General features: G+C 44.8%; 1 protein-coding gene across 2 annotated transcripts in view; it reads right to left on the reverse strand.

Moving 5' to 3' along the window:
* The window catches only part of nyap2a (neuronal tyrosine-phosphorylated phosphoinositide-3-kinase adaptor 2a), an 81,402-nt gene that overhangs the window by 22,477 nt on the left and 31,684 nt on the right, over nt 1–27,241 (reverse strand). For both annotated transcript variants that reach the window (XM_086262644.1, XM_086262645.1), the window contains exon 6: nt 6,323–6,436. In XM_086262644.1, coding sequence (XP_086118770.1) covers nt 6,323–6,436 — 114 coding nt within the window. The remainder of the gene's footprint in view (nt 1–6,322; nt 6,437–27,241) is intronic.

The raw sequence follows: 27,241 nt of genomic DNA on the forward strand, positions 1-27,241 counted from the left end.
TCTTATAATCCTGTGCACCGAAAAATACGTATTTGACTTTTTTGGCCAGAGGGGCCGATGGCGCAATATGGCAGCTTCGCCTCTGTCAGTCTGCCCCAGGGCAGCTGTGGCTACAACTGTAGCTTGCCTTCACCAGTGTATGAATGTGAGAGCGAATGAATAGTGGTATTGTAAAGCGCTTTGAGGGGTCCCGAAAAGCGCTATATAAATGCAATCCATTATTGTTATTATTATTATTATTTTTATTTGGCACACTGCAGTTTAATGTTGCAAAGCACCTCTTTTTAACTTCAGTGGATATTATACATGGTTATGCTCAGCAAAGAATTTGCATTTGCACAGTTAAATTTTTATATAACTTTAATGCACATAAAAAACAGCTGCTTGTTTAAGTGAAAATAAATGGGTTTTTTGCACTAGTAAAGTTGTGGAGTTGTATTTTGTCTCACATCAATTATATTGTCAGTTATATCGTTATCGCAAATTTTCAAATATATATATCGTGATAAATATTTTTGGCCATATTGCCCTGCTCTAAAGCTCGGAGGCCAAGACTCTTCCTAAACTGAGTCCAGATTCTAAGACTGCTGGACTACTCTATGATTGCTAGGCTAGAGTAAAGGCAGGGCCAGAGGGAGCGATGAGCCCAAAGTTGTGGGTAGAGAAATTTTCCTGCTCGAATAAGACTCCATGGTGACCCAAAGTGGTGATGATAGGTCAAGGTGGTACTCTCTCACATACAGCATACACCAAAATAGTCAGAGTAGCGACAGTTAGTTACCCCTTATGCCGTGGGACTAGCGTAAAGCAGTTTAATCCAGGAGCCCATTCCAAACCTTTCTAAAGTAAAAAACAAATACTACCACTCCACCCTATCAAATGCTTTTTCTGCATCCATAGCAATAAAGCATTCAGCCACAACATGGTTGGGGGTATAGATAATATTAAAAAGTTGCTGTATGTTAAAGAAGGAATGTTGATTTTTAATAAGGCCAGTTTGGTCGGGAGAAATTGTAGCAATTTCTTCCAGCCTGTGTGCCAGTAGCTTAGACAGAATTTTAACATCTGTGTTTAACAGAGATATAGGTCTATAAGAAGCACAGTCAGTTGGGTCCTTGTCCTTGTAACACTGTTATACAGGCCTGGTAACATGATGAAGGAAGTGCCCCAAAGTCAAGCAATTCTGCGAAAACTTGGCAAAGGAAGGGAGCCAAATTGTCTGAGAATTTTTTTATTATTAAAGTGTGTAGAAAATCCATCAGAGCCTGGAGATTTCCTGGATTGCATGGATGCTATTGCCACCTGAATTTCCTGTTTTTTTAATGGGGGCTTCCAGAAAAATGGGGGCTTCTGGAGGAAGCGAAGGCATATCGATGGAGTCAAAGAAGTCATGCAAATCTTTTACATCTACTGTAGATTCTGACGTAAATAATTTAGAGTAAAATGAAGAGAAAATGTCATTAATCGCCTTCTGATCTGTAGTCATCACTCCATTGTCCGCCCTCACTCCTGTTATGATTTGTTTAGCTCTCATGCCGCACAGTCGATTAGCCAAAAGCTTACAAGTCTTTCCACCATGTTCGTAAAATTCACTCTTGTTCCTTCTTCTTTGGCTGTCAGCGAAGGCGGTCGCACTTTTCTCCTCTTCTCTCCCTTATCTTCCCTGCTTAGCTCCTCATGTCCTTGTCTTGTCTCATGTTTTTTATTACTTTCCCTGGAACAGTCTCTCACAGTCTGTTCTTTAAAACCTAAAAGAGAATTATGGATTTGATCAACTGGTCTCTGAATGCTATTGACACCCTTTAACGAGAAGTCTGGGCTCGGGAGAGCCCGAGTGCCCTGGAGGGACTTTCCCTGCCGGATACACGATGGACGGGTGGCAGAGGGTCGTGTGCCTGGCGGGACTGTTGATCGAGGACGCTGAAGATATGTACCTATTCGGAACCATGATAACAGGGTTCTTGCTGATCGGAGCTGGCTTGGCCCTGGCTTATCGGAGAATTAAGACAGCGGAACCGGCTGTTCAAATCCCCACAAGGCTGCCCGCTGGGATTGGAACGACAGGTGCGACTTCTCAGAAAGGGCTCACTGAAGGCAGCATGGTTAAGAGCTTGGAGGCGCTTACGACTGCAGTGAATGCTCAGAATAACACCTTTGAGCGTATGTATGTTGGATTACATCAGGAAAGAATCAACTCAGAACAACATCTCTGGGTGGAGCTGGATTACATCTTGGATCAGTTGGCTGCGGTCCTGAGGTCTCAGAATCTGCTATGTGAGCAAAAAGAGTGACAAGACCACAGAATCAACGGCTAATAACATCACGGAGAAACTCGCAGCTATTAACGGGAGATTGAGAGACCAGTGTCAGAGTGTTAAAAACAGCTTGAAATTCTCACGAGTTGTTTGCAAAAGAAAAATTACCATCATAATGCGGCTACCCCTTCGGCGCCAGCTGTGGGCTCAAGGCTGGAGCTGAACAAAACTCCCTGATAACGACTGTGTTGAGTCTGTTCCTTCCCATTCCATGCAAGGCCACCTGGGTTGGCTGGAAGACTGTTTACTTAGCCTGGCAGGGCGAAGGACACAGTCTTGTTACACCCCAGCCCAGGGAAAACTGGCGTGCAACATAAGGAAAATAAAAATAAGGAAAAATGCCCCCCCACTCCCTGCTCTTAAGGAGGACGAACCAACAAAAAACAGCTACCACGGATTTCACAACAGCCAGTCAGTTTATTGAGTCCCAAAAGGTAGCAAGCATCAGGGTGAGCATGGCCAAAACAACAAACAAAAACTCTAGAAATGAAATGCAGCTGGCTTACCTTCACAGAAAACCCCAAACGAAAATTATAGGTGTCTTACCTGCCTCCCTAACCAAAAACAGGAGAAAAGGTTCCCAAAGAAAAATGGCTTCTCACCCCTACAGCTACCGAGTAAAAACAGTATCGACAACTATTTACATCTATATACAACAAACTATTTACAACACAGGGGGAGATCACGACCCATGACAAACTGAAACACAGGGCTTAAATACATAGAGGGAACAATCAGGGAATGGACAACAGGAGGGAAACACAGCTGGGGCAAATCAGAACTAACGAGACAAGGAAGCGTAACCTGAACACACTGAGATAAGACAGACCTTCAAAGTAAAACAGGAAACACATAACAGTCACGCCTAAAACAAAACACTGACAACATTGAATTGTAACAGTCTCAGCTGAACTATGGACACGCACACACATACACTTACACTGATAAGCACGCACTCATCCCCCTCCCTTTCCAAACGCCTTCGATGCTTGTTTCCTGTGGGGGAACACGGCGGGTCTGTGTGCCACGCTGGAATGGTAGCGCTGTGCAGGGCGGCTGCTGTGTTCGCTTCGGATTACTCCTCACCCCCCACCCAATCCTGTGGCTTGTCATGTCTTTCACAATGTTGTGCTGTGGACATTTATGTGCCCTGCATGTGGCGAATAAAGCTTTGATTGATTGATTGATTGATTGATAATCAGACATCCTTCCACTTGCTGAGTTGAAAGTAGGGTGAGTTTGGTTTGTAAGCTCAGGCGTTCTTTGTACAGCGCCGGTCATGGTGATTGACCGTACTGCCTGTTGATGCTCATAATCTGGTCTGAAATAAGCCTCTGCTCCCATTGTGCACACTGTCTTTGAGATGCTGCCAATTAAATTATTTCTCCTCTCAGGAACGCCTTTAAAGCCTCCCATACCGTCCTGTTTGGCATACCAGGTGTTCCATTCTCACTAAGTAACGTTTTAATTTTACAAGAAATATTAAAGACAAATTGTTCATCTGTGAGCAACAATGGATCCAACCTGCAGATCTTTCTCACAAACTTACAGCCCAAAAACAACAACAACAAAAAAACATGAAAACCAACCCCACCCGAGAAATAAAATACAATAACATGCCACAACGTAAAGGGAACTAAAACAATACCAACCACCAATATTACCTCAGCAGGTTGCATTGAACAGCAACTGCCTAAGCCCCTGCTCGCTTCCCATACTAGCTAAGTACTCCCCCGTACCACTACCACGTACGCCTTGTACCTGCACCATTAAACGTTAACCCCTAAACTTAAAGCAGGGCCCATATTTAAAGGTGATGAAGAAGAGAAACAAAACACAACAAGACCAAAGCAACCACACAACAAACAAGTTTTCCTTAAAATGAACAGCAAAGAACACAATACTATACTAACGGCACGGCTGTACAGTATCAGTCAGATCGAGGGTGCTGCGCAGACCAGTCTGACCTATTATACTGGTGATTTAAGGTGAGTGCACTGACCGGCTACAATAGCCACCTCAGGATGGAGAGCGTTGGTCTTCCTCAAAGGATTAAATAAAGTGGGTAGCCTCATCAACTGACTCCGGTTGACGGTTATTTCCATCTGGAAGAGTAATCCGAAGTATGGCGGGGAAGAATAGGGAAGGTTGGAGGCCTCTCCTATACAACTCGGCCATAACATCCTTATACTGGGCTCGCTGATTTTCGAAGTCTGCGTTGTAGTCCATTTAGAACTGGAGCTTGTGTCCACAGTACTCAGTTTGCTGTGGACCCAGATCCACTGATTCCGGCAAACCCACCAGACGAATGTTTGGCCCTCTGCTTCTGCTCTCCAAGTCAGAAAGTTTAGTTTTGAAAAGTTTGTTCTCCCCCTCTCTCCCCCTTCACATTTAGTCCATCTTGTCCAGCTTACCATTAATTACATCAAGATGTAGGCTTAACATCTGCAGCTATGGCTGTTCTGTGCTGTTCAAGCAAGGCGACAAGCGCCGGGTTCAGGGCAGCACTAGCGCCACTCTCAGCAGCAGTTTTCTTCTCAGTTTGTCTTCTTACCTTGGACATCTTTTAAGTGTCATACTTATTAAAGGCCCCCAAACATACATGTCTAACAGCAAAGTGGGGATCAGGAAGTAAAATAATAAGAGTTAAGCAGGTGCTAGTAGCTGACACACCTTACCCCACTGCCAGAAAAATGAAATCCCCATAAGTAGTTGTCAATGCAGTGGAAACTCTCCTGAGTCATGGCTCGTGTTGGTAGCTCTCCACAAAACAGCATGTCTTCATGTAAACTGCTGTCCCAGCAATAATGTACAAAAGCCAGAAACAATGCACCATTCGTGACCAGTGTTGTTCAAATTACTAAAAAAAAATGTAATTAGTCACTTATTACTTCTCCAAAAAACCAATCCTGTTACATTACTGATTACTTATTTTCAAATGTAATTAGTAACTTATTACTCAGTTACTTTTTAAAAACATGATACACAACCTGAATATGTAATATAAAGCAACAGACCTTTCAGCCCAATTCTATTTTTTTCTCCATAATCCATCATATCAAACTGAATCTAATGAAAAAGTCTCTTCATAAACTTGTTTCATTAGTTTTAATCTTTTAACTTTATGCATCAAGCAAAATTAAATTATATGCAACAGTCTTTGACTTGAAGAAATTCTTTAACATTTAAACTTATTTTTTGCATATTCCAGCATATAAAATAAAATGTTTTGTGTTTACACTCTTTCAAATAGATGCAAGTAAAACACAGTCGAAAATAAATTAAATCAAAGATTCAGCAGCACTTCTATAGTCACCTGTTTAGCAGGAGTGGGGCGGGTGGAGGTTTGCCCACAGCAGTCATGTCAGTGGGGGCATCTGGGGGTTTCTCTGTGAGTGTCACATTCCCGTGGCAGCCCGCTCGCTGCACGCTCAGATTTGAAATTTAATTTTTCGCTGTAGAAAGAAGTTTTCTTCCCATGCAGAGTGCACTGCAGACGCTAATGTTTCTGTCACTTTTTACAGAATCAAACTCAAAGTAATGTGAGTACTTCCAAGCTTTAATCGCTGCATGGTTGTACTCTCTCCATCGCTCTATATTTTCCAATGTCACTTTTATCTTCATTTTTGTGTTTTGAGAACTTCTCCATATCTTTTAATAACTCCAAATGACAGGCAGAGTGTCTTCTTCTGCTTGCTTATTGAGGCTGATTAAACAACTCCCACCAAGTGGGCTTCATCCACTACTTTCAGGAACAAGCTGCACATACAAAATCTATCACACTGAAAACATGCTGCACATAAAAATATCAGCGCAAACACGGTCCTTCAGCTGATTTTACCTGTCTTGAAGTTTCTGTAAATGGCAGCATGAAGTTGGAGTGCTACAACTGTAAAAAACATCTCTCTCTCTCAAGACACACTGACACAATGTTCAGCAGACCTTTCTCTTCTCTTCATAGTTAAACTCCTTAAACATGAAGTCAGTGATGTTGCTTTCTGACTCACCTCCTCCTCCTGTCAGCATCATGGTGGGACTGACAGATGACCTCCCCATCCTGCTGGAAACCGGACTCGACTGTCCATCTCTGTCTTTACTGTCATGTCTGGACTTGCCATCTCCTACAGAGGCACAACAACATCAACTCAGTAAGTCCTGAAGAGTCAGTCAAAGTAAACTTTATCGTCATCTCTGCCATATACAGTACAGTATAAAGGGAGTGCAGAATTATTAGGCAAGTTGTATTTTTGAGGAATAATGTTATTATTGAACAACAACCATGTTCTCAATGAACCCAAAAAACTCATTAATATCAAAGCTGAATGTTTTTGGAAGTATTTTTTAGTTTGTTTTTAGTTTGAGCTATTTTAGGGGGATATCTCTGTGTGCAGGTGACTATTACTGTGCATAATTATTAGGCAACTTAACAAAAAACAAATATATACCCATTTCAATGATTTATTTTTACCAGTGAAACCAATATAACATCTCCACATTCACAAATATACATTTCTGACATTCAAAAACAAAACAAAAACAAATCAGCGACCAATATAGCCACCTTTCTTTGCAAGGACACTCAAAAGCCTGCCATCCATGGATTCTGTCAGTGTTTTGATCTGTTCACCATCAACATTGCGTGCAGCAGCAACCACAGCCTCCCAGACACTGTTCAGAGAGGTGTACTGTTTTCCCTCCTTGTAAATCTCACATTTGATGATGGACCACAGGTTCTCAATGGGGTTCAGATCAGGTGAACAAGGAGGCCATGTCATTAGTTTTCTTCTTTTATACCCTTTCTTGCCAGCCACGCTGTGGAGTACTTGGATGCGTGTGATGGAGCATTGTCCTGCATGAAAATCATGTTTTTCTTGAAGGATGCAGACTTCTTCCTGTACCACTGCTTGAAGAAGGTGTCTTCCAGAAACTGGCAGTAGGACTGGGAGTTGAGCTTGACTCCATCCTCAACCCGAAAAGGCCCCACAAGCTCATCTTTGATGATACCAGCCCAAACCAGTACTCCACCTCCACCTTGCTGGCATCTGAGTGGGACTGGAGCTCTCTGCCCTTTACCAATCCAGCCACGGGCCCATCCATCTGGCCCATAGACTCACTCTCATTTCATCAGTCCATAAAACCTTAGAAAAACCAGTCTTGAGATATTTCTTGGCCCAGTCTTGACGTTTCAGCTTGTGTGTCTTGTTCAGTGGTGGTCGTCTTTCAGCCTTTCTTACCTTGGCCATGTCTCTGAGTATTGCACACCTTGTGCTTTTGGCCACTCCAGTGATGTTGCAGCTCTGAAATATGGCCAAACTGGTGGCAAGTGGGATCTTGGCAGCTGCACGCTTGACTTTTCTCAGTTCATGGGCAGTTATTTTGCGCCTTGGTTTTTCCACACGCTTCTTGCGACCCTGTTGACTATTTTGAATGAAACGCTTGATTGTTCGATGATCACGCTTCAGAAGCTTTGCAATTTTGAGACTGCTGCATCCCTCTGCCAGATATCTCACTATTTTTGACTTTTCTGAGCCTGTCAAGTCCTTCTTTTGACCCATTTTGCCAAAGGAAAGGACGTTGCCTAATAATTATGCACACCTGATATAGGGTGTTGATGTCATTAGACCACACCCCTTCTCATTACAGAGATGCACATCACCTAATATGCTTAATTGGTAGTAGGCTTTCGAGCCTATACAGCTTGGCGTAAGACAACATGCATGAAGAGGATGATGTGGACAAAATACTCATTTGTTTAATAATTCTGCACTCCCTGTATAGAGAGACGAGATGATGAGGCTCCAGTTCATTCAGTGCAAAATAACAACAATAAATATAGGAAGAGTAAGACATAAATATGCACTTCAAGACTAAGGTAAGGGGAGATATACACTTTGCAGTTGTATGTTGTTCGTTGGTATTTGTCTACAGCAGCAAAAGAAGCTGCAGAGGAAGTAAAGAAACACTCAGTTCCTGTGACATCAGACCTTGACCCATTAAACCTATTATCAAACCAAACCATGCAGCTTATCAATTTGCAGTCCACTTCTTCTTATACACAATATACTATGCAATATATTCCACCCCTGCCTAAAGACAGTCATATTTATTCTGCCAATGAACATTCAGATAGTTGCTGTGAAAGATGAGTGCATCTGACCTGCTCTTTCGTTTATGGCATGTAGTCTGTTTTATCTCAAGAAATAACTCTGTGATCTTTTTGTTGTCCATGTTAAGACGTACTTTCACCATAGCAGACCCACGTCCATCTTTACAAAGGAGTTGAGTGTCAGAGCACTTGGAATCTCTGAGCACCACATTTCAAATGTCCCAGAGGTGTAAGTTAAAGGGGGACGGAGCGACTGCAGGTGCAGTGTCTGTGGTGCTTCAGCATCTGGATAGCGGTATAGAAGAGGAGCAAGCATAAAGGGAGTAACTTTTTTTTAAGTGTCAGGTAATTTCAAATGCTATGTTTTTATGAGTTTAACAAATATCTGCAAACACACAAACTGTTTGTGTGCAGTCTTTGCAGTGAGTTGCTAGCTAAAGATATAGCTGCTGCATTTCCAGGAAGAGAAAAAAATGAGAGCTAACTCAGAAATGATAGTAAAGCTAAGAGCTTTTCAGGGGCATTAGATGAACTGTAATTTAAAAATTAAATGTAATTGTCTTGATGCTCAATTATCCAAGTGAGGAACTCCCACAGAGTTGATTCTGTTCATCTGGACGTTTCAGTAGGAGAAACGGTTCATCAGGATCAGGTGACTGCAGGTTCAAACCTTATAAACAGGACATTTGTACAATGACTGAAACTAGCACCACTTACTGAACAATGGGCTTGGAGGTCTGTTCTGCCTTGAGTTTAGTGCCCCCTACTGGGCCTTGTAAATTGTTGTTAATGTGCATGCACTTTGACCAAGAACAAGAAGTCAGCCATGTTAGTTGGGGTAAATGGCCTGTAGTTATATAGCGCTTTACTAGTCCCTAAGGACCCCAAAGCACTTTACATATCCAGTCATCCACACACTGGTGATGGCAAGCTACATTGTAGCCACAGCCACCCTGGGGCGCACTGACAGAGGCGAGGCTGCCGGACACTGGCGCCACCGGGCCCTCTGACCACCACCAGTAGGCAACGGGTGAAGTGTCTTGCCCAAGGACACAACGACCGAGACTGTCCGAGCCGGGGCTCGAACCGGCAACCTTCCGATTACAAGGCGAACTCCCAACTCTTGAGCCACGATCGCCCCGATAGACTCCATGCGACGATGTGTTGCACTGCATGAGGCAAATGGTGGTCACACCAGATACTGACCGGTTCTGGGTCCCCAGACCCCCAATAGCGCAAAAAACTGCACATTCCAGGGTGGCCTTTTGTTGTGGGCAGTCTGAGGTACACCTGTGCACTACTCATGATGTCAGATCAGCATCCTGATGTGGCACACCTGTGAGGTGGGATGGATTATCTCAATATAGCAGATGTGCCCACTACCACACATTTGGACTGATTTGTGACCACTGTTTGGGAGGGATGGTTATATTGTGTATCTGGAATGAATTTTAGGTCTCTACGTCCATCCCATGGGGAATGGGAGCAAAAACAAAAGTGTTGCGTTTATATTTTTGTTCAGTGTAAGTTGAAGGGTTCCTGTAATTGTCTGCTGCAATCCTCTTTCTTGTTTATGCCTTCAAAAGCATTGTCTTTTCACTGTGATGCAATGGTGTATGGTAGTGCAATGTAAAATAAGTCACCTGGAGCTTGGATGCTATATCCTGACTCCCGTATCCTTTTGAATGGAGTTTGGCTGGCTGCTGAATTGTGTACATACGCACATATGCACACACACAAGGAGAGCAGTACAGTGAAAAGACGAATACCCAGATGGCTAAACTATACTATTGCAGCAGATTGCAGAGAACATGGACAAAAAATGTAGGAGAAGCCCTTCTGTCACGGCAGGGTGCGCCGGATTGGTTTGACTTCAGGACCCAGATGCAGATGCAGAGAGAAAGGCGTTGCAGGAGACGTGACGTGTTTTTAACCAAAAGCGAGCTTTATTTAGCTGGCTGCAGACAAAACATGAAACTAAGAAAACAAAGAGGAATGTGAACACTGTGTAACTAAAAGACTATGAAACTCAGTGAAAAAACTATGAAGAAACCATGAACACTGAGTAACTATCAAACATAGTGAAGACAAAAACCTATGACACTCTATGACTGAGAGATGACAGACAACACGACGCTGAACACAGGAATATGAAATGCCGTAAGGGACATTATTGCTGAAACGCTCTCACACACACTACTGAAACGCTCTCTCACACACAACTGAAATGCTCTCACACACACACAACTGAAACGCTCTCTCACACACTACTGAAACGCTCTCACACACACTACTGAAACTCTCTGACACACACAACTGAAACTCTCTCACACACACAACTGAAATTTTAGCTCTCACACACACTACTGAAACGCTCTCACACACACTACTGAAACGCTCTCTCACACACTACTGAAATGCTCTCACACACACTACTGAAATGCTCTCACACACACTACTGAAATGCTCTCACACACACTACTGAAACGCTCTCACACACACTACTGAAACGCTCTCACACACACAACTGAAACGCTCTCACACACACTACTGAAATGCTCTCACACACACTACTGAAACGCTCTCACACACACTACTGAAACGCTCTCTCACACACTACTGAAATGCTCTCACACACACTACTGAAATGCTCTCACACACACTACTGAAATGCTCTCACACACACTACTGAAACGCTCTCACACACACTACTGAAACGCTCTCTCACACACTACTGAAAAGCTCTCACACACACTACTGAAATGCTCTCACACACACTACTGAAATGCTCTCACACACACACAACTGAAACGCTCTCACACACACTACTGAAACTCTCTCACACACACTACTGAAACGCTCTCTCACACACTACTGAAATGCTCTCACACACACTACTGAAATGCTCTCACACACACTACTGAAACGCTCTCACACACACTACTGAAATGCTCTCACACACACTACTGAAACGCTCTCTCACACACTACTGAAATGCTCTCACACACACTACTGAAATGCTCTCACACACACACAACTGAAACGCTCTCTCACACACTACTGAAATGCTCTCACACACACTACTGAAACGCTCTCTCACACACTACTGAAACGCTCTCTCACACACTACTGAAATGCTCTCACACACACTACTGAAATGCTCTCACACACACACAACTGAAACGCTCTCACACACTACTGAAACGCTCTCACACACACTACTGAAACTCTCTGACACACACAACTGAAACGCTCTCTCACACACTACTGAAACTCTCTGACACACACAACTGAAACTCTCTCACACACACTACTGAAACGCTCTCACACACACTACTGAAACTCTCTGACACACACAACTGAAACTCTCTCACACACACTACTGAAATGCTCTCACACACACAACTGAAACTCTCTCACACACACAACTGAAACGCTCTCACACACACTACTGAAACGCTCTCACACACACTACTGAAACTCTCTGACACACACAACTGAAACTCTCTCACACACACTACTGAAATGCTCTCACACACACAACTGAAACTCTCTCACACACACAACTGAAACGCTCTCACACACACTACTGAAAAGCTCTCACACACACTACTGAAACGCTCTCACACACACTACTGAAATGCTCTCACACACACTACTGAAATGCTCTCACACACACACAACTGAAACGCTCTCTCACACACTACTGAAACGCTCTCACACACACTACTGAAACTCTCTCACACACACAACTGAAACTCTCTCACACACACAACTGAAACTCTCTCACACACACAACTGAAACGCTCTCACACACACACAACTGAAACGCTCTCACACACACACAACTGAAACGCTCTCACACACACAACTGAAACGCTCTCACACACACACACTACTGAAATGCTCTCACACACACACAACTGAAATGCTCTCACACACACTACTGAAATGCTCTCACACACACACAACTGAAACGCTCTCACACACACACAACTGAAACGCTCTCACACACACACACAACTGAAACGCTCTCACACACACACACACTACCACTACTGAAATGCTCTCACACACACACTACTGAAATGCTCTCACACACACACAACTGAAACGCTCTCACACACACACAACTGAAACGCTCTCACACACACAACTGAAATGCTCTCACACACACACAACTGAAACGCTCTCACACACACACACAACTGAAACGCTCTCACACACACACACACTACTGAAATGCTCTCACACACACACAACTGAAATGCTCTCACACACAACTGAAACGCTCTCACACACACAACTGAAACGCTCTCACACACACACACAACTGAAACGCTCTCACACACACACACACTACTGAAATGCTCTCACACACACACAACTGAAATGCTCTCACACACAACTGAAACGCTCTCACACACACAACTGAAATGCTCTCACACACACACAACTGAAACGCTCTCACACACACACAACTGAAACGCTCTCACACACACACAACTGAAACACTCTCACACACACAACTGAAACGCTCTCACACACACACAACTGAAACGCTCTCACACACACACACACAACTGAAACGCTCTCACACACACACACTACTGAAATGCTCTCTCACACACACAACTGAAACGCTCTCACACACACTACTGAAACTCTCTCTCACACACAACTGAAATGCTCTCACACACACTACTGAAACTCTCTCACACACACTACTGAAACTCTCTGACACACACAACTGAAACTCTCTCACACACAACTGAAACTCTCTCACACACACTACTGAAACGCTCTCACACACACAACTGAAACTCTCTCACACACACTACTGAAACGCTCTCACACACACAACTGAAACTCTCTCACACACACTACTGAAACGCTCTCACACACACACAACTGAAACTCTCTCACACACACTACTGAAATGCTCTCACACACACAACTGAAACTCTCTCACACACACTACTGAAACGCTCTCACACACACAACTGAAATGCTCTCACACACACACTACTGAAACGCTCTCACACACACAACTGAAACTCTCTCACACACACTACTGAAACGCTCTCACACACACAACTGAAATGCTCTCACACACACAACTGAAATGCTCTCACACACACAACTGAAATGCTCTCACACACACAACTGAAACTCTCTCACACACACTACTGAAACGCTCTCACACACACAACTGAAATGCTCTCACACACACACAACTGAAATGCTCTCACACACAACTGAAACGCTCTCACACACACAACTGAAATGCTCTCACACACACACAACTGAAACGCTCTCACACACACACAACTGAAACGCTCTCACACACACACAACTGAAACGCTCTCACACACACAACTGAAACGCTCTCACACACACACAACTGAAACGCTCTCACACACACACACACAACTGAAACGCTCTCACACACACACACTACTGAAATGCTCTCTCACACACACAACTGAAACGCTCTCACACACACTACTGAAACTCTCTCACACACACTACTGAAATGCTCTCACACACACTACTGAAACTCTCTCACACACACTACTGAAACTCTCTGACACACACAACTGAAACTCTCTCACACACAACTGAAACTCTCTCACACACACTACTGAAACGCTCTCACACACACAACTGAAACTCTCTCACACACACTACTGAAACGCTCTCACACACACAACTGAAACTCTCTCACACACACTACTGAAACGCTCTCACACACACACAACTGAAACTCTCTCACACACACTACTGAAATGCTCTCACACACACAACTGAAACTCTCTCACACACACTACTGAAACGCTCTCACACACACAACTGAAACTCTCTCACACACACTACTGAAACGCTCTCACACACACAACTGAAACTCTCTCACACACACTACTGAAACGCTCTCACACACACAACTGAAATGCTCTCACACACACAACTGAAACGCTCTCACACACACAACTGAAACGCTCTCACACACACTACTGAAACGCTCTCACACACACAACTGAAATGCTCTCACACACACAACTGAAATGCTCTCACACACACAACTGAAATGCTCTCACACACACAACTGAAACTCTCTCACACACACTACTGAAACGCTCTCACACACACAACTGAAATGCTCTCACACACACAACTGAAACGCTCTCACACACACTACTGAAATGCTCTCACACACACACTACTGAAACGCTCTCACACACACAACTGAAACTCTCTCACACACACTACTGAAACGCTCTCTCACACACACTACTGAAACGCTCTCTCACACACACAAATAAAACTCTCTCACACACACTACTGAAATGCTCTCACACACACAACTGAAACGCTCTCACACACACTACTGAAATGCTCTCACACACACTACTGAAACGCTCTCACACACACACAACTGAAACGCTCTCACACACACTACTGAAACGCTCTCACACACACAACTGAAATGCTCTCACACACACTACTGAAACGCTCTCACACACACTACTGAAACGCTCTCACACACACTACTGAAATGCTCTCACACACACAACTGAAATGCTCTCACACACACAACTGAAACGCTCTCACACACACTACTGAAATGCTCTCACACACACAACTGAAACTCTCTCACACACACTACTGAAACGCTCTCACACACACAACTGAAATGCTCTCACACACACAACTGAAATGCTCTCACACACACTACTGAAACGCTCTCACACACACAACTGAAACTCTCTCACACACACTACTGAAACGCTCTCTCACACACACTACTGAAACGCTCTCTCACACACACAAATGAAACTCTCTCACACACACTACTGAAATGCTCTCACACACACAACTGAAACGCTCTCACACACACTACTGAAACGCTCTCACACACACTACTGAAATGCTCTCACACACACACAACTGAAACGCTCTCACACACACTACTGAAACGCTCTCACACACACAACTGAAATGCTCTCACACACACTACTGAAACGCTCTCACACACACTACTGAAACGCTCTCACACACACTACTGAAATGCTCTCACACACACAACTGAAATGCTCTCACACACACAACTGAAACGCTCTCACACACACTACTGAAATGCTCTCACACACACACAACTGAAACGCTCTCACACACACTACTGAAACGCTCTCTCACACACTACTGAAAAGCTCTCACACACACTACTGAAATGCTCTCACACACACACAACTGAAACGCTCTCACACACACTACTGAAATGCTCTCACACACACAACTGAACCTCTCTCACACACACTACTGAAACGCTCTCACACACACAACTGAAACGCTCTCACACACACACAACTGAAACGCTCTCACACACACTACTGAAATGCTCTCTCACACACACAACTGAACCTCTCTCACACACACTACTGAACCTCTCTCACACACACAATTGAAATGCTCTCACACACACAACTGAAACTCTCTCACACACACTACTGAACCTCTCTCACACACACAATTGAAATGCTCTCACACACACAACTGAAACTCTCTCACACACACAACTGAACCTCTCTCACACACACAATTGAAATGCTCTCACACACACAACTGAACCTCTCTCACACACACAACTGAACCTCTCTCACACACACAATTGAAATGCTCTCACACACACAACTGAAACTCTCTCACACACACTACTGAAACGGTCTCACACACACAACTGAAACGCTCTCAGACACACAACTGAAACTCTCTCACACACACTACTGAAACGCTCTCACACACACAACTGAAAAACCAAGGCGTTTCAGTTGAACAGGAAGTTAATTCTTGACAAGGAAACTGAAGGAAAAAGTGGTAGATTTCAAACAAACCACTACACAGATGTCTACTCAGCAACCTGCTAGTTAGGGGTGGGTTTTTATAATCGATTTATTGATTAAAATCGATTCTGGCTTGGATAACGTGAAATCGATTCATTAAAATCATGAATTGATTTTTTAACAGAAATTTATTTTGCCCGAAATGCCAGAATCTCAGGTGAAACCTCACAAAATTTCAACAACCACCAAACAGCTAAGACAGTAAATGAGAGCAGGAACACGGCTTCTGCACAAAGACGTAAACACAAAGCGCGGACCCGCGGATCAGAATCAGTGAGATGTCGTCTTTCTCACCCGACGGCACAGACACGGTCAAGGCTGAAAGCCGACAGCTCACTGATTCTGATCTGTCGGTGGATCCGCGCTTTGTTTTCATGCTGGTTTTGCACAGATTCTAAAGCTTTTAGTTTTATCTCTCTCCTAACAATATTGACTGAACCAGCAGCAAAAGAAGATCCAAACTGCGCTTCACTGATCCACCTCAAAGCCAAATCTCTTTTTTTAGAAATTCTGCCACAGGATTAATTTTGTTTAAAGTGTGTTTCTTTAACTTTAGGTAGGCTATTTCATAAATTTTTAGTATGCTTTATCCAGTGTATATGAAATAACTAAATTAGAACCATGCCATGTCACCATTCTGTTGTAACTATGAAATATTTTGTCTTTGAAGAAACTACTAACAAATTTCTTATTGCATTTTTATCAAACAGCTGACATTGCCCTGGCAATAAATTTGGGAGCACTGATGAGAAATTATTGTATATCATAACAATTTTAATCAAATGAAGCAGAGGCAGTGGGACCAGTTCACAAAATTTGTTATATTCTCTTTGAGAACAGTTTAGACAATATTTTTCTGAAAGGTCTGTGTAACTTAGAATGACACCGTTATCATCCAACAAATCTGTTATGAATATAATCTTTTTGTTCAAACCAGTCACTCTTGAAAATTGATTTTTGATTAAGTGTTATTACCCTATTATTCCATAAGGTTGAATTATGGGGAGACGTTGTGGGTAAATCTCATTTTCCCAAAATTGCAAAGTCTGTTTTGGAAAGTTTGATATCTTTATGGGGATTATATTTACCGCAAAATCACATTTCAAAATAAATTCTAATCCTGTATACTATTTTATTAAACAAGGATCATGGGATGTGGAGCTAAGTAGAGTCTGGCTGTGACAGACAAGATTTTAACCATTTAATTCTAAGGGTGCCAACCATAAATTCTAATTCTGGAGTTTTGATACCACCTTTATTGTATTCCTTCACAGGCTGATATCTTTCTATGTAATGGGTTTTATTCCTCCACAAAAATTTGAAAATAACTGTGTTAGCCTTATTAATGCTTTTAGAGGAGATATATAGAGAGTGACAAGGATAAATCAATTTGGAGATGCCTTCAGCTTTAGATAGAATGTTTCTGCCAAAAATAGCGAGGTCTCTGATTAGCCAGTGGCTAAGTGATTTCTTCATCTCCATGATACAGTTAGAAATATTGGTGTCTTTTCTGCTAATTTTTTTTTTTTTTTTTTTTTTTTTTTAGATATTATTAGCCCTATATATTTAACTTTAGATTCAACTCTAACCAAAGCTATTGAGGAGTCAGAGCTTGTATGAATCGGGAGAAGTTCACATTTTTTGATACTGAGAGATAAACGAAAAGCTTTAGTTTTCTCTACCATGTATTTATCTTTTAAAAAAAATAGATGTATCATCTGTGAATTGACTTATTTTGAAGTCTTTATTAAAAATTGATATTCCTTGTATGTCGTTAGAATTTTTGATTAATAGTGTTAACAACTGAGTTGCCAATATAAAAAGCTTAGGGGAAACAAGACATACTTGCCGAATTCCCTGTTGCACCTTGAATCCATTCCTTGATTCAAGGAAGCTAAAAATATTGTTAAGTAATGCGGCTGCTTCACTTAGGCTACAAGCACAGCCGTCCCCAACCCCCAGGTCCTGGACCAGTACCGGTCTGTGAGTCGTTTGGTACCGGGTTGCAAGAGTTGAGGCTTGAGTTTGAAATTTATGGTTTTCATGGTATTATCGTTTATTTTTATTTTTATATCGTTTATGTGGCGCAAAAAAGGTTGGGGACTGCTGTACTAGCAAGGTTGCTGAGTAGACATCCTTATAGTGTTTTGAAATATACCACTTTTTCCATCAGTTTCCTTGTCAGGAAACAACTTCCTGTTCAGCGGAAATGCCACTGGTTTCAGTGGAGTGCGTGAGTGTATTTCAGTAGTGTGTGTGAGAGCATTTCAGTAATAATGTCCCTTATGGCACCTCATACAGGAAGACTGAGGACTTAAATACACACATGAGGTGATCAGGGGAAGTGGAGACACATGAGGACACAGCTGACTAGAATCAAACATAGTGACAACACAGGGGAGAGAAAAACTAACCACATGAACCCAGAACATGCAATCTACTTCAAAATAAAACAAGAAACTAGACATGACAACACTTAGCTCACAGATCTAAAACACATGATAAATTAGACAAGAATCCAAACATTGAAACCAAGGAAACAATAAATAATGACTGCCTTTAACCTAAACTAAATAGGACTAACACGTGATCACAAAGCTAACATGAGAAGATACAAAAATAAACTCAGAGCGCTGGGTCAGAGGCCCAGGTTGTGACACATTCACTGAAGGAATCGCTGAGCATTAAAGATGAAGCAGTTAAAGATTAAACTTCCCGGTGTTCTAGTTCTACACGCTCATCAAAATCATCTGCGGGTGTTGAGGCAGCACGAGCAAGACCGTTAGTAGAAGCTGCAAAAGCACGTGCAACATTTACAGAAAGGGAAATTGCTATCAAAGTCGACAAAGCAAGATTGGAGGCTAATTTAGATGCCCTGCATCTGGAAAAGAGGCTCCAGCTGCCATTGCCCAGACAGAGATATTGGAGGCATCAGCAGAACATCTGGGTGAGGAGCGTTGCAGTAAGAAAAGCCACTCAGCAAAACTTTGAATGAACGTGTAAGTGAATATGGTAGGGACCAGGCCACACGTCTTAGTCAACAATCTGAAACGACGTTGCACTTGGCACATGACCAGAACCCAGAGCACCCCACCTGCTTTACGACGCAATGTTCTCAAAACACCTGGAAGGAGGAGGACAATGAAAGTATTAAACAGCATTCCTACTCTCCGCAACTGGATGCCGAAGAACAACTTACCTGTCCAACTACAAGACAAACGTCTCCCCATATTAAAAAACAGGCAACCCTGCAGGAACCATATAGTGACAAATGTCAGGAAAGGGCAAGGTCTGTCACTCCGCGATATGCAGCTAGTCCACCGACGAAGAGTGTGCATCCAGAGTCTGCAGGTATGATGGACATGGCATTGACAAGTATTTAGCACAGAAAGAGCTTGTGAGTACTGGTTTGTAAAAATTTGATGACTGTCCAGAAACCCACAGAGCATGGAGGTCATCTTTCCTTAACACAATAAAGGATTTAGACCTTACAGCCATTGAAGAGTTGAACTTGCTGTTGAAATGGCTTGGGAAAGAGTCGTCAGAGTATGTGAGGCATATGAGGGCAGTTCAGGTAGGCAACCCAGCCTTAAAGCAACCTTAAACATGACTTGGGACAGGTTGGATGAATGTTACGGTGCCCCTGAGGTCATAGGAAGTTCTTTGTTTGAGAAACTGGACAGCTTTCCTAAAATCTCAAAGAAGGACAATCGTAAGTTAAGAGAACTTGGTGATCTTGGTCTAATGGAGCTACTATCAGCTAAGGAGGATGGCTATCTTTACCTGGACACCGCTCATGGCATTAGCCCCAATGTAGAAAAGCTGCCATCACATTCACACACTGTGTGTGTGAATGTGTGTGTGAATGGTTGGATGACTGGATGTGTAAAGCACTTTGGGGTCCTTAGGGACTAGTAAAAGCACTATACAAATACAGGCCATTTACCATTTACAACGTGCAGGACAAATGGGTTTCTCAAGGATCCAAGTATAAGGAAGAGTATCATACATCCTATCCTCCCTTCTCTTTACTCAGTTTATCTGCCACCAAGCTAAAACAGGGAACGATCCCAGCTTTGCACTTCCAAGCAACTATTCTCCCAAGCTAGAGAGGCCTTCTTAAAGCTTGCAACATTCAGGAAACCAGTTTTAGTGCAAAAGACTACTGTCTCTTCAGCTGCAGATCCGAAGGTAACGGCTAAAGATGAACCAGATAAATATTGTCCCATCCATAACCCACATAGCAAAACTGGTATGGCCCAGATCTGGCCCATACAATGTGCTTAAACATGGCCCACATACCGTAAAGAATGACGGCCCTTTGGTGGCCCAGATCTGGTTTGCCAGAGGTGGCCCACACATGGGCCAATGCAAGGCCAGTTTCAGACATATTGCTGGCCTTGTGCTGGCCCAGAACAGTTTCAACTCTGGCCCCAGATGTCAGCCTAATGTATACCTTAATCAAGCCATGTAATAACAACATGTGCTGGAACATAATAGTGCAAAAGCAACGTGACAAAACTCTGTTCAGACAGTGAATGGACTGATTCTTATATAGCACTTTCCTACTCTCCTGGATTATTCAAAGTGCTCTATACAACATGCCACATTCACCCAGTCACACAATTGCTCTAAATTGAGTGCTTCCTAACTACATTGACATGCAGACTGGAAGAGCCAGTAACTTTTGCACTGTCCACTCCTGCTGTGACAAAACAAATTTCCCACGTGTGGGACTAATAAAGGTTATCTTATCTTATCTTATCTTATCTTAAACATGAGTAAACCCTCACTAGGTTTTGGATAAAGTGTACACTCACAGACCTGTCAAACCTGCATTTGAAACGTTGGCTACCATAGAAGTATAGTATTGCAACATGGCATTTGGGTCTTCTAACAACAATAGGAAGATATAAACCTAAATAGTGCCATCATTGCCAGACTTGGCCCACATCTGGTTGACACACACCCTGCCATGACACCAGTCAGTCAGAAGTGCCAGCTTGATGCCAGACCCGCCCCCAGACCTGTTTTCTATGAGCCTGGGCCACATACACCAAATCATAATCGGACCAGATATGGCATGCCATCACAAAAACAGTCCCATCTATGCCAGGCCTGGCCCATATCTGGATGACATACCACTTACCATGCCAGAAGTCAGCCAGCAGTGCCAGCTTGACACCAGATCTGGCCCAAACCTGTCTGCTATGTAGGAACAAGCCTCACCCACCGAGGAAATGCTGTGGCTTTAGATTCAAAACTATTGAGTAACAAAGCCTACTTAAAAGAGCAAGGGATTTGTTTCAGATGCTGGTCATCATCCACACATCTTGCCCTCACCTGCAAAGCTACATTAAAATGTGATGAGTGCAACAGTGACAGCCACAATAAAGCATTATATCCTGGTCCACCACTATGGATAAACAAGTCCTTAGACACTCCAGCAGAGGACAGCGGGGAGGAAGGAAAGCAGGATGCCTTATCATCGCCTGCTGTGAGCTTCCTGTGCACCTGGATACTTCTCCCTGTCAATCTTTACTTGACTGTCTCAGTGACGTTAAACTGTGGATGGCAAATAACTTTTTTAATTTTAATGACCATAAAATGGAAGCAATTTTATGTGGCCCGCATCGCTGTATTGTTTCTCCAGATGCTGATTTCGGTGTTTTGGCCTCTCATCTGAAATGTTCAATTGTAAATCTTGGTGTGAATTTTGATTCCGAACTTACCTTTGATGGTCATGTAAACGGGGTGGTAAAATTGGCTTTTAATCAGATGCCTATCAAAGGTCAAGCCTTTTTTTAGGATTTAAATATATATTCTTAGTGCTTATTTGCTGATTATTTTGTTTTATGTATTTTAATAAGAGAGGGCCAACTTTGAGTATAAACTAGGTCGCAGGCTGACAGGAAACTGCATGCTTTTGCAGAGCACAGGAGGTGCAGACAGAAATTTGTCACGGTTGTGGGTCAGTTTGACCCAGTATTTTGAGTTGTCATGTTTTTGCAGGTTTATTTTTGTTCCAAAGACATGCAGCTTGTGGGGATAGGTTAATTGGATAATACAAATTGCCACTAGGTGTGAATGTGAGTGCGAATGTGAGTGTGAATGGTTGTCTGTCCTTGTGTGTTGGCCCTGCGACAGACTGGCGACCTGTCCAGGGTGTACCCTGCCTCTCGCCCTATGACAGCTGGGATGGGCTCCAGCGCCCCCCGCGACCCTGAAAAGGATAAGCGGAAGCGAATGGATGGATGGATGGATGGATAGTTTAGTTCCATGTGTCATTTTCTGTCTCTCTCTCTGTCGAGTCTGCGTCTTAGTGTGATGGTTTCTTGTTCCTGTTTTATTGTGAAGGTCTGCGTCTCATGTGAGTGTGTTCAGTTTTACCTCTGTCTCGTCTTGTTGATTATTCCCAGCTGTGTCCACCACCTGTGTGTAATTCCCCTGTGTTTCTCTGTGTATTTAAGTCGTGTCCTCTGTCATTGTAGTTGCTGGTCCATCTGTGTATCCACCATGTCTCACCCGTGTGTTCTCCCTGCTGTCCATCTCCTCTGCTCGTTCTCATTCTTGTCCAGGTTTGTGCTCTGTAGTTTAGTTGTTTCCAGTCTAGTTTAGTTCGTGCTCCATTTGCTGTTTGTCCATATTTATTTCGTGTTCAATAAACCACCTTCACTTCTCCACTACTGCCTGCGATTGGATCCTCATTTATTATTTTCACACGGCTCTCCTCACCCGCCATGACAGTACGGACCAGCCAGATATGGATCCAGCGGCAGTCACCCCACCTAGGGAGCTTCAGGAGGCCGTTATCGACTCTGCTTCTAAATTGATTTACCAGCTGTTAGAGCATGAGGGAGAAGCGTCTCTTTACACTGTGGAAGCCAACCTACAACACCTTATTTCCAGTTACCCCTGGTTATTGGACTCACTGCATCCGCTCGTACAGAATTTTGTTCCTCACGAGCTTCACCTACACCCCCCCGCCGCTACCGCTCGCCTGCTCGCTTCAACAGAGGACGTGCCGTCTGAACCGCCGGACGAGGGATTACCCGGCCTGTCGAGCGGTCTCCAAGAAAGAAGCGACGTTTGCACTGTCGGCGTGGCACCCCACAGCCGGATGTCGGGACATGTAAACAACCGGCAGTGGTGAGTGAGAGGGACACTGTTTCTGCTTTGTCGGATACAAGGACTATTTATTCTGGGACTATTTTTTGCGTTTCCACCGAAGATAATAGTGTTTTTTCTGCTTCATCTATGGCTATTGCTTCTAAGACTGTCTTTCCTGTGCCCACGTCCTGTGTTAATGACTGATTCCGCTTTGCTGCTGCCAAGCCTGGAATTACTGAGCCTGGCATTATGAATTCAGAGAATGAAAACGTTTGGGACTATTTTTCATCTGCACTGGTCTATTCAGGGGAAGCTGTAAACCTCACTGAAACAGTCCTTCCTGACCATGTTCTCCCATCCACACCTTCACCACAAGTTAATGTGGGGCCTGTAACACAGTTAGCAGCCCAGCTGCCCTCAGTTCAGCCAGCCACTCCACCACCTGTTACAACTTCGCTACCTGTAGCTCAGTTGCCACCAGTTCAGCAGCCTACCCACTCACTCATTCAGCCACCATCCTCACTGTCTCATTCTAAGCAGGGAACACACTTCATCACAACATCTGCTGGTTCTCTTAAGCTGGCCATGTCAGAGACAGTTGCTCCCTCTAGGGCCTCCCCAGAGGCTGGGTGTCAGTCACCAGCCAACTCTGGACCCCTAGAGGTCAAGACGCCAGCGCCAGCAGCCTCACTGGAGAGCTCACCAGAACAGTCTCAGCTCTCAGCACCCCCTGAGAGTTCAATTGAGTTCATCCGTCCGCCTCCGTCCTCTGCTGAGTGTATTGGGGAACACTTTAAGCCCTCTGAGGACTGCATCCCACTGTTGCTGCCTGAGTCTAGCCACTGTGCTGCTCAGTCCCAGCCAGTGTCCACACTGGCAGAGGTCTCCGTACCTGCTACTTCAGTGTCTGCTCTAGCTGGAGGGCCCGAGGAGCCCGTCCAGCCTACAGTTTCGTCAGCTGGAGGGCCCGAGGAGCCCATCCAGCCTACCGTTTCGTCAGCTGGAGGGCCCGAGGAGCCCGTCCAGCCTCAAGTTTCGTCTGCTGGGGGTTCGGGAGAACCCAGCCAGCCTCAAGTTTCGTCTGCTGGGGGTTTGGGAGAACCCAGCCAGCCTCAAGTTTCGTCTGCTGGGGGTTTGGGAGAACCCAGCCAGCTTCAAGTTTCGTCTGCTGGGGGTTTGGGAGAACCCAGCCAGCCTCAAGTTTCGTCTGCTGGGGGTTTGGGAGAACCCAGCCAGCGTCCTGCCTCGTCAGCTGGAGGGCCCGAGTCGCCCGTCCAGCCTCATGCCACGTCTGCTGGAGGGCCCGAGGAGCCCATCCAGCCTCAAGACAAGCCAGCTGGTGGGTCCGAGGAGCCCGTCCAGCTTCAAGCCAAGTCAGCTGGTGGGTCCGTGGAGCCCACCCAGCACCACGCCTCGTCTGCTGGGGGTCCTGGAGGACCCAGCAAGCACATCCTCATGTCTGCTGACGGTCCAGGGAGGTTTGTTCAGCCACCACCTGTTGAATCATCCCCTGTGACTTCTACACCGTTGCCTGCATCCACATCACCTCCTGCAGCATCACCACTGTCAGGTTCCGCAGCCGTCCCGCTGCCGTCAGGTTCCGTGTCTTCATCCACGCCTGGTCCAGCCTCCGTGTCTTCGTCTTCACCTGGTCCAGCTTCAGCTCCGGCTTCGTCCTCGTCTGGTCCAGCTTCAGCTCCGCCTTCGTCCTCGTCTGTTCCTGCCTCGTCTGTTCCTGCCTCGTCTGGTCCTGCCTCGTCTGGTCCTGCCCCGTCTGGTCCTGCGGTTGCCACACCGCCGTCAGAGCCAGCTTGACCCGTTCCGCCTCGCCTCTGCCGGCCGTTTTCCGGGCCTCTAAGTTGGCATCATGGACTTCGGGGACGGCCTCCGGAAAGAGTTTGTCGCTGCCGCTGGCATCGCGGCTGACCTCCGGACCTGCTCAGTGGCCGCCACTGCCTTCCAAGTGGTCGGTCTCCAGAACTGTTTGCCCGTCGCCGCCGTTGCCGTGTGCATGGTCGGCCTCCAGAACTGTTTGCCCGTTGCCGCCGTTGCTGTGTGCACGGCCGGCCTCCAGAACTGTCTTGGTCCTTGTGTTGTCGACCCCCGGGTCGACCCCCTGAACTTTTCTTGGACTCTTGTTGAGCTCTGATTTGGTTGTGTTTTGATCTGTTTTCCTGTGTTCTTGGACTGTTTTCTTGTGTTTGGACTCTTGTGCTCCTTGTTTTTTGTTTCGGACCCTCCTTCCTGGACCCCCTCCGCTTGCCCTGGTCTGGTGCTCTGTTTTTTTTATTTTGGGCTGTCGGGAGCCAGCCCTTGGAGGGGGGGGGGGGGGGGTACTGTCATGGTTGTGGGTCAGTTTGACCCAGTATTTTGAGTTGTCATGTTTTTGCAGGTTTAGTTTAGTTCCATGTGTCATTTTCTGTCTCTCTCTCTGTCGAGTCTGCGTCTTAGTGTGATGGTTTCTTGTGTTCCTGTTTTATTGTGAAGGTCTGCGTCTCATGTGAGTGTGTTCAGTTTTACCTCTGTCTCGTCTTGTTGATTATTCCCAGCTGTGTCCACCACCTGTGTGTAATTCCCCTGTGTTTCTCTGTGTATTTAAGTCGTGTCCTCTGTCATTGTAGTTGCTGGTCCATCTGTGTATCCACCATGTCTCACCCGTGTGTTCTCCCTGCTGTCCATCTCCTCTGCTCGTTCTCATTCTTGTCCAGGTTTGTGCTCTGTAGTTTAGTTGTTTCCAGTCTAGTTTAGTTCGTGCTCCATTTGCTGTTTGTCCATATTTATTTCGTGTTCAATAAACCACCTTCACTTCTCCACTACTGCCTGCGATTGGATCCTCATTTATTATTTTCACACGGCTCTCCTCACCCGCCGTGACAAAAGTGAAACTAAGCAGAGTGCACTCCAGAGTTGTTTTTATCGAAACTTAGCGTGTGTAGCCGAACTATATATACACCTTGTGATTTTGTCAGAGCTGTGGATGCGTGCTCGTCTCCGCAGTTCTTCATTTCCGGAAATGTAAAATAAAGATCATTTTTTGAGTTTTGACCACTCTGGGTCTAGTCTTTCTTTGCTGCCAAAAGAATTCAAAAGAACGTAATTTCCAAACACAATTTGGAGACTGTTATTCATGCCTTTATTACCTCATGCTTTGCCTATTACGATTCCCTTTTAATTGGGGTTGGGTTGTGATCCGTGTGGTCGCTGAACAACGGTTCACCCCTGAGGAAAAAGGTACCTTTGTCCTACCAGCTGTTGAAGAAAAGGAAATGGAGGAGTCACGGAGCCGTGGGTTTCAGCCACCACTGAGACCATCGACTTTGAGGGGACTCCTGCAGATGGGTGAGTTGTAGCTAACTTGTATACAGTCATGGAGAGTGTTTGTCTGGCCGAGGGGGGGAACGCTGGCCGACTCTGGAGTTCGAGTCTCCGGAGGGAAAATCCTGGTGGTTTGAGACCCCAGGCCTGTGTTCGGGTTTTTGTCCAGCACAGGGACGGTAATTAAAATCCACCGTCGGGAAAAATCCTGGTGGTTTGAGACCCCAGGCTTGTGTTCGGGTTTTTGTCCAGCACAGGGACGGTAATTAAAATCCACAGTCGGGAAAAATCCTGGTGGTTTGAGACCCCAGGCCTGTGTTCGGGTTTTTGTCCAGCACAGGGACGGTAATTAAAATCCACCGTCGGGAAAAATCCTGGTGGTTTGAGACCCCAGGCTTGTGTTCGGGTTTTTGTCCAGCACAGGGACGGTAATTAAAATCCACCGTCGGGAAAAATCCTGGTGGTTTGAGACCCCAGGCTTGTGTTGGGAACGG

This window comes from Aulonocara sp. 'chitande type north' Nkhata Bay, linkage group LG14, assembly GCF_057382095.1.
Source record: "Aulonocara sp. 'chitande type north' Nkhata Bay isolate Kocher_YH1m ecotype deep benthic linkage group LG14, A_spYH_male_GT1.1, whole genome shotgun sequence".
NCBI lineage: Eukaryota > Metazoa > Chordata > Actinopteri > Cichliformes > Cichlidae > Aulonocara > Aulonocara sp. 'chitande type north' Nkhata Bay.